Source organism: Myotis brandtii, unplaced genomic scaffold (genome assembly GCF_000412655.1).
Source record: "Myotis brandtii unplaced genomic scaffold, ASM41265v1 scaffold305, whole genome shotgun sequence".
NCBI lineage: Eukaryota > Metazoa > Chordata > Mammalia > Chiroptera > Vespertilionidae > Myotis > Myotis brandtii.
In genome coordinates this window covers 3,832,926-3,841,965 of record NW_005361652.1, presented here as the reverse complement: position 1 = coordinate 3,841,965, position 9,040 = coordinate 3,832,926, and the positions used below count along the sequence as shown (strand labels likewise).

General features: G+C 45.5%; 1 protein-coding gene across 1 annotated transcript in view; it reads right to left on the bottom strand.

The window, feature by feature from the left end:
- The window catches only part of TRMT2B (tRNA methyltransferase 2 homolog B), a 67,765-nt gene that overhangs the window by 5,924 nt on the left and 52,801 nt on the right, over nucleotides 1-9,040 (bottom strand). Inside the window, exon 13 of the mRNA XM_005869887.2 lies at nucleotides 1,118-1,215. Within this exon, the coding sequence (XP_005869949.1) occupies nucleotides 1,118-1,215 (98 nt within the window). The remainder of the gene's footprint in view (nucleotides 1-1,117; nucleotides 1,216-9,040) is intronic.

The following is a 9,040-nucleotide window of genomic DNA, read 5'->3' as shown; positions in this document are numbered from 1 at the left end:
AGCCAGTGGTCCCGGATTGTGAGAGGGATGTCCGACTGCTGGGATCGGGCCTAAACCGGCAGTCGGACATCCCCCGAGGCATCCCAGACTGGAGAGGGTGCAGGCCTGGCTGAGGGACATCCCCCCACCCATGCACAAGTTTTGTGCACCGGGCCTCTAGTCCTATATAATAAAAGCCTAGGTGGCGGCACACCCTTGCGTGATGTCGTCACAAGATGGCCACCACAAGATGGCCGGCAGGGGAGGGCAGTTGTGGGCAAACAGGCTGGCAGGAGAGGGCAGTTGGGGGCGATTGGGCCAGCAGGGGAGGGCAGTTGGGGCAATCAGGCCGGCAGGAGAGGGCAGTTGGGAGCCATCAGGCCAGCAGGGGAGGGCAGTTGTGGGCAATCGGGTCGGCAGGGGAGGGCAGTTGGGGGGGATCAGGCCAGCAGGGGAGCAGTTAGGCATCAATCAGGCTGGCAGGGGAGCGGTTAGGGGGGCGATCAGGCTGGCAGGCAGAAGAGATTAGGGGCAATCAGGCAGGCAGGCAGGTGAGCAGTTAGGAGCCAGTAGTCCCGGATTGTGAGAGAAATGTCCGAATGCCGGTTTAGGCCTGATCCCGCAGTCGGACATCCCCCGAGGGGTCCCAGATTGGAGAGGGTGCAGGCCAGGTTGGGGGGCCCCCCCCCCCCCCACCGTGCACGAATTTCGTGTACCCGGCCTCTAGTATCTAATAAAATCTCTGGGCAAATACAGAGACCTGAGACAATGTGACATTATTATAAGCTGCTGAAAAAAGCTCATTTGCACCACACCACAGGCATTTTCAGACCAAGGAGCCAGGACAGGCTGACAACAACAGGAACAGTCCAGATCCAGGGCCAAGGAGTGGTCACAGCAAACAAACACACATGAAAATAAGGGAAGCTGAAAACAAAAGTAATAAATCTGGCTCATGTAGGAAGGTTTACTATATTCTTCCTACTCATGATCCAAAGATTGGTTTCCCCAGTAACGCTCTCAGGATCTGCAATGTAACAATATGCCAAACCTGAAAGCTAATGAAATTTCAGCCTTAATGAAGAGCCCACCATCTTATAGGAGGCTTCTTATCGAGTAAAGAGGAACACCAGCTCACAGTGTAGGGTGTGGGGGAACAGATCCACAGGCACAGCTTGTCTCAGGACAAAAGGCTTGCCGAGAAGCTTCTTAGCAGAGTTTGGGGGACAACACAGCCTGTAGAACAAGATGTTAATAATATCAGTTCCTAGAAACCAAGGAGAACTTCTAGTAACACAATTTCTTACATTTTAAGCTCTGCCTCTGTGTTCCCACAGTCCTTTGTGTTTTTCTCTATAACAGCATCTATCATATTTAATGTAACTACCTGTTTTTTTTTAAGCCGACTTCCTCACTGGAGTCTAATCTTTTTGAGGTAAAAATGAGGCAAAAACTGCTTAGTATTCATCTCTATGTTCCCAGTATGTGACACAGACTTGGAGTTCAATGGTGAATGAAGCAAGGGACCTAGGTCATATACTTTTCTGTATGATTTGCACACAATAGGTAATTAATAAATATGACTGAATTAAATTATTCTATTGAAATGTTTCAAAGTAGATTACTTTTCCCCTTACTTCAAAGTCAGTCAAGTAAAAACTGAAAACAGCAATTCACCTATAAATTCACCATTCAGAGAAGGATAAACACTGTTAACATTTCAGAATATACCTTTCCAAAAATGTATACTTAAATTGGTTTCTTAAAATGGAGTCACACTGTATATATTGTACATATTCCTTTACAACCAGTTTCTTCAGTTAATAATACATCATGATCATCTTTAAAAAAAATCCTCACCTGAGGATATGTTCTTACTAGAGGCCCGGTGCACAAAAATTTGTGCACTCAGGAGGGTCCCTCAGCCCAGCCTGTGCACTCTTGCAGTCTGGGACCCCTCGGGTAATGACCACCTGCTGGCTTAGGCCCGCTCCCCAGGGGATTGGGCCTAAGCTGGCAGTCAGACATCCCTCTGGCAGCCCGGGAGCCCTCAGGGGATGTCCACTTGCCAGCGGGGAGCAGGCCTAGCTGCAGTCGGACATCCTTAGCGCTGCTGAGGAGGCGGGAGAGGCTCCCACCACCACCGCTATACTGGCAGCCGTCAGCCTAGCTTGTGGCTGAGCAGAGCTCCCCTTGTGGGAGCACACTGACAACCAGGGAGCAGCTCCTGCATTGAGTGTCTGCCCCCTGGTGGTCAGTGTGTGTCATAGTGACCAGTGATTCCCAGTCGCTCTGCTGTTCGGGTCAATTTGCTTATTACCCTTTTATTATATAGGATAGAGGCCTGGTGCATGGGTGGGGGCCGGCTAGTTTGCCCTGAAGGGAGTCCCGGATCAGGGTGGGGGTCCCGCTGGGGTGCCTGGCCAGCCTGGGTGAGGGGCTGAGGGCCGTTTTCAGGCTGGCCACACCCCCTTCAGGGTGGGGGGTCCTGCTGGGGTGCCTGGCCAGTCTGGGTGAGGGGCTGATGGCTCTTTGCAGGTTGGCTACAGCCCCTTCAGGGTGGGGGTCCCCCCTGGGGTGAGGGTGGAGGTCCCCGCTGGGGTGCCTGGCCAGTCTGGGTGAGGGGCTGATGGCTATTTGCAGGCTGGCCACAGCCCCCAGCCACCCAAGCTCCCAGTGGAGGCTGGCTGGAAGCAGGTATCTGGGATTTATTTAGCTTCTATAATTGAAATTTTGTTGCCTTTTGCGGAGGCCACAGCCTGCCAGAGCAGGCGGGAAGCTTGGCTTTCTCCATCGCCGGGGCAACCTAGCTTCCTGCTTGCTCCAGGTCTATGGCTGCCCGCTGCCATCTTGGTTGGGTTAATTTGCATACAATCGCTCTGATTGGCTGGTGGGTGTGGCTTGGGGGTAGCAAAGGTACGGTCAATTAGCATCTTTGTCTTTTATTAGTGTAGATTGTTTTAGAGAGAGAGGGAGAGAGAAGCATCAATGTGTGAGAGAAACATCAATTAGTTGCCTCTCGTACATGCCCCAACCAGGGTCAAACCCACAATCCAGGTATGTGCCCTGACTGGGAATTGAACTGGCAACCTTTTAGTGTATGGGACGATGCTCCAACCAAGTGAGCTACCTGGCCAGTGCCATCCTGAGTATTTCTTCACTATATTATTATGTGTAAAGCTAACTCACTTTTTTTGGCTATATGTTATTTCATTAAGTAAACTGAACACAATCTAGTTATCTAGTTCCTTGCTATTGAAAATTTAAGCTGTTTCTAACTTGGCTATTTGAAAAGGTCACTTCATAAATATTCTAGTTATATCTTTGCATACATTTTTAGTTATTTAATGGAACTGCTGAGTTGAAGGGGCTGTATGTTTTTAAGGCCCTAAGACATATACCGTTAATTTGTTCCAAAAAAGGGTGTACCAATTTACAATCAAACCAACAAAGCAGAAGAGTTATTTCCCTGGCTAACACTCAATAGTTTAAATATCACTGTCCCATTAAAATCAGAATTAAGTTTGTTTAAGGTTGTTTCTATAAATGTTAATGTTATTAACAACTGCTATGAACAACTGTTGCTTTTATAATGTTATTAACGAATATTTCCTCAGTAAATTTAATTTTAAACATGAACTCTAAGGTAAAATTTGGACATTAGTTAATAATAATGTAGCAATAATTTTATCAAATGTACAACACCAACTCATGGTGTTAAAATTGGGGAACTATTGGCAGAGTGGGGTGAATATATGGTAACTCTGTATTTTCTGCTTAGCTTTTCTGCATACCTAAAACTGCTCTAAAAATAAAGCCTACTGATTTAAAAAAGTAAAAACATATCAGGAACAAGACAAGACTTTCACTTTCACTCCTACAATAGAACATTTTTTATCCAATGTAATCAGAGGGAAAAGTATTGGAAGAAAATAAACAAAACTGTTTTTATATGGTGATCATATGACCAGCTTCCGAGAAAATCCAAGAGAATAAACAGGAAAACAAATAAAACTAATACGAGAAAGGTAGCTGAACATAAGATTGATAATAGTCAGTTAGAAAATGCCACGAAAAAGGTCCCATACATAATAGCAATAAAAACTTTACAATATCTTCTATTAACCTTAAGAAAAAAGACCTATGTTGGAAAAAATGTGTGTATGTGCGTGTGTGTGTGTGTGTGTGTGTGTGTGTGTGTGTGTGTATCTTTAAAATTACATAAACCTGAGTAACTGAAGACACATACCACATACCTGGACAGAAAAAAATACTGTAAAGATTTCAATTCTCCCTAAATTAATTAATAAATTCAGTATTCTTCTAATCACAATCCCAAAAGGTTATTTTTGATAAGCTGATTCTACTACAGCTCTGTTAGAAAACACATAGATGAGGAATGGCGACATGAGAGATCCTCTTGGCCTCTCCCCTTGAAATTTCAACTAGTTATCCAACAAAGAAATTCAACAAAGAAATCCCTGCTCAATACAGACACATGCCTGAGAGACCTGTGCATTGAAACATTTGAAGGTGGGAAACGGAATAAATAGGAAGAGGACAAGGGAGGAAAGCGGAAATGGCCTACAGATGCAGCCTTGGAGAGGGGAGAAAACTGGTAGTAGCAGGTGCTTCCTTTGTCTAAGAGGAACAGAGAGATGCGGGGGGCATCCAGCAGGGCAAGCTGAGCAGTGTCTGAGCCAGAAAATGCCTGACAAAGCATAGGGTTCTGCTGTGCAGCTCTCCACTGTGAACCAGGAGGTGGTGTTTCAGACCATGAAATGGAACCACAGAGCCCTGCCACCGCTTGGACTCCCAAAACACCTCCCATTGCCCTTGGAGTTAGGTCGAGGAGCATATTGTCTGTAAATCAAGAACTATTGCAGTAGATCCGCTGTTTCCCTTTGTGGGGTGCTTGGGGTAGCACCTTACAGAAGTCAAGGGTCGCTATTACAGTGAGGGCAAAACAAATCCCACCCCCAAGCAATGCAGCTGTACTGTCTTAAAGAATCCTAGGTCAAGTTTGGGAGATTACAGAGGTAAAAAATAATAATAACGTGATTCAGCGCCATCTACTGGAAAACAGTAAAAAACCTCTTCAGAGAAAGCTGCTAGATAGAAGGCCATTGATAGACAGATATACGTTCCTAGGCAAAGAAGAACATCAAATACCATGAATAACCATGGTAATGAAGATGATCAGAAATAAAATGAAAAATCACCAGAAAGCAAGTTGGAACACATGGAAATATGTGATATACATGACAGATATTTCCAGACCGCAGTTCTGAAAATATGTAAAAAGATGCGAGAAAATACAGACAGGCAATTCAATGCATTCAGAAAACAAATCAGCCTGGCAGGCCTGAGTGTGTACACAGTTCGATTCCTGGTCACGGCAAATGCCTGGGTTGCGGGCTTCATCCCCAGTGTGAGGCATGCAGGAGGCAGCCAATCAATGATTCTCTCTCATCATTGATGTTTCTATCTCTCACTTCCTCTCCCTTCCTCTCAGAAATTGATAAAAAGTATTTTTTAAAAAAAGAAAACCAATCAATAAAGAAAACAAGTATTAGTACTTTACCAAAAAGATTGAAAATTTTAAAAAGAACCAATCAGAAATCATATAAATGAAGCATGCAATTAAGGCAATTAAGAGTGAACTACTGAGGCCCGGCTGGTGTGGTTCAGTGCAGTGAGCATCGTCCCAAGGACTAAGAGGTCCTGGGTTCAATTCCCAGTCAGGGCCCATGCCCGGTTGTGGGCTCGATCCCTAGTAGGGGGCAAGCAAGAGGCAGCTGATCAATGATTCTCTCTCATCATTGATGTTTCTAGCTCCCTCTCCCTTTCTCTTTATCTAAAAATCAATAAAAACATATTTTAAAATATTTTTTTTTAAAAAAAAGAGTGAACTACTGAGCATAAAAAACAGAGCCAACCAGATGGAGGAAAGAATTAGTGATAACAAGGACAGAAATCCTGAAATGACGCAGAGAGAAGAGAGAGACCTGGGCATAAAGAAAAATGAAAGAGCTCAAGAGAACCATCTGACTCCATCAGAAAAAGCAATCTCTTATATAAAAGGCCTGTAGCCATCACACCGTAATGCCATCACAACCAAATGAGCAGCAGCTCTGATGGCGGGCGGGCAGGGTATGAGCTAGTAGTGGTGGAGAGCTATGAGCTACAAGCAGCGGAGAGCTACGAGCGGCGGGGGGCGCAAGCTATGAGCAGCGATGGGCGGAGTGGCCAGCTGAGACAAACGGAAGCGAGCTACTCATGCATGTTTTCATAAGCGATGGGCCTCTAGTATTAGAATAATAGACATTCCAAAAGAGGAAGAGACCGAGAAGGGAAGTGAGAATCTATTCAAACAAATAATGGCTGAGAGCTTCCCAAACTATGGAAAGAATTAGATCCTTGAATTAGATCCTTGATAAACAGAACACTTAGTTACCTTAATCCAAAGAGGTCATCTCCAAGGCACTCTGTATTAAAACTATAAAAAATTAATGAAAAAGCAAAAAGCAGCCAAGTGAAAAAAGGAAGTGACCTACAAAGAAAAACCCACCCAACTTCTTAGCAGAAACTCTACAAGCCAGAAGAGAGAGGAACCAAATATTCAAACATCTGAAACAGAGAAATTATCAGCCACAAATAATATATCCAGCAAAATTATCCTTTAAATATGAAGAAAAAATAAAGACATCCCCAGACATACAGAAGTTGGGGGATTTTATCACCAGAAAACCTCCATTGCAGGAAATACTCAAGGGAGTTATTCTACCTGAAACAAAGAACAGAAGGTTACAACACTGAGAGTAAGATTACCAAAAAACTTACAACATAAACATGAATATTTTGTGACAACAAAAGCATAGAAGGGGAGGGGTAATGCTCTGAACTGGCAAAGGAGGATGAAAATCACATGTATTCAGAAGAAAAAAAAACTACTCTATATATGCAAATTTATTTTTTTATAAACCTAATGGTAACCACACACAAAAATCCCCAAACCAGGACACACAGCTTAAAAAAAGAAGAAACAGAGGAAAGAAATATGGAATGCCACCAAACAAAAACAACAAACAGAAACATAAAGGAAAAGAACCAATGGAGGCACAGAGCTAGGAGAATATAAAAGATAAAATGGCTATAGGAAATCCTCATCTATATATAAAAGCTTAAGTGACTGTTATTATGGAACAACCAGAACGACCGGTCGCTATGACGCGCACTGACCACCAGGGGGCAGACGCTCAATGCAGGAGCTGCCCCCAACCCACAGGCTCCCATTGCCGATGGGGCCTACCGGCCAACCTCCTGGTCTCTCCCCCTGGCCAGCAGGCCCCGATTGCCCAATTGGGGCTGGCCCCCAGGCTGGGACAGGGAACTGGGGGTGGGTGGCAGCAGACACAGCCCCTTTCCCAGGGGGGCCGAGGGCTGGCTCCCTCCTGGGGACCAGCGGCCAACCTCCCGGGTCCCTCCCCCTGTCCCTACCCCCGGCCAGCAGGCCCTAATTGGCCTGCCCGCCCACGGTGGTGGCAGTTGGCCCCTCCCCCTGGCTGGCAGGTCCCGATTGCCCAATTGGGCCTGGGTCCTGGGCTGGAATGGGGAACGGGGGGGTGGGTGGTGGCAGATGCAGGCAGCAAGGAAAGGAGGAGGCGGGGAGGCAGGGAGGCGGGGAGGCGGGGAACTGCGTGGCAGCAGCAAGCGGGCGGTGAGGGAAGGAGGAGGTGGGGAACCTGATCAGCCGTGATTGCCAGCCAGGCCTAGGGACCCCACCTGTGCACAAATTTCGTGCACCAGGCCCCTAGTACATCAATAATTACCCTAAATGTAAATGGTCTGAAATCACCAATAAAGAGGCACAGAGTAGCAGATTGGATAAAAAACAAAAAAACAAAAAACAACCATATGCTGCCTACAAGAGACACAGCTAAGCTGCAAAGACATAGGTAGATTCAAAGTAAAAGGGTGGAAAATGATTCTCCAAACAAATAAAATCCACAGAAGCAGGTATAGTCATGCTTACATCTCACAAAATAGATTTCAAGAAAACAAAGATAACAAGAGACAAAGATGGGTACTTTATAATGATAAAGGGAACACTACATCAAGAAAACATAACACATTTTAATATATATGTACCCAACAAGGAAGCACCTAAATACATAAAATAACTACTCCCAGAACTAAAGGGAAAAACAGATCAAAACACAATCATAGCTGGATACCTTAATACTCCATTGACAGCTCTAGACAGATCAACCAAACAGAAAATCAATAAAAAATATGGGCCACTTGACTGCAACTGAAGTTCCGGAGAGATAGCTCAGCTGTGAGGGGTTGCCACTGAGAACTCTGGGGTCTAATCCCCAAGCTGGGCCCCCCAACAGAAAGCACCAGAACTGAGAAGGATACCCACATAACATCTGACTGTGAAAAGCAGCAGGGTTGCTGTCTGCCAGGGAGAAAAGGCTGGAAATTCAGGCACCCCCTTAAAGGGCCAATGCACAAAATTTCATGTGGAGCCACCTACCTTGTGCTATGGCAGAGGAAGGGCAGAGTGGACTGGAGCTGTGCAAGCAGAAGCCAGGAATGGGGGCACAGGGGTTAGAGCTCAGAAGGTAGATACCCCCAGTTTCCTGTGCCGAGTCATTTCCTCACCCTGTGGAGGTCATCTTTCTCAGGCAGACATTTGCTATACAGGCGACCTTGCCAGGGGGTAAGACCATTGATCCACCCTATTGGAAAACACCTGGCCCCACAGTACAGACATTCTCAGGCCCATTAAGAGACTGAGAATAACAATTCACCTCCAGGCAAAAGCAACTGACCCAACCTGTTAAAAACAAACAAACAAACAAACAAACACTCTTGCCACACCTGTGAACCATTACCTGAGGGAAATTCAAGACAAAATTCCATCTGTCTATAGATGGAGGCAGTCTCTGGAGCCTTTGAATCTTTGCCTAATTAGTCAGAAACAGATTTGACACTGTCCTGCACAAGAGAATAAGAGGCATAGCAGATCTATCTAATACAGGGGTCCTCAAAC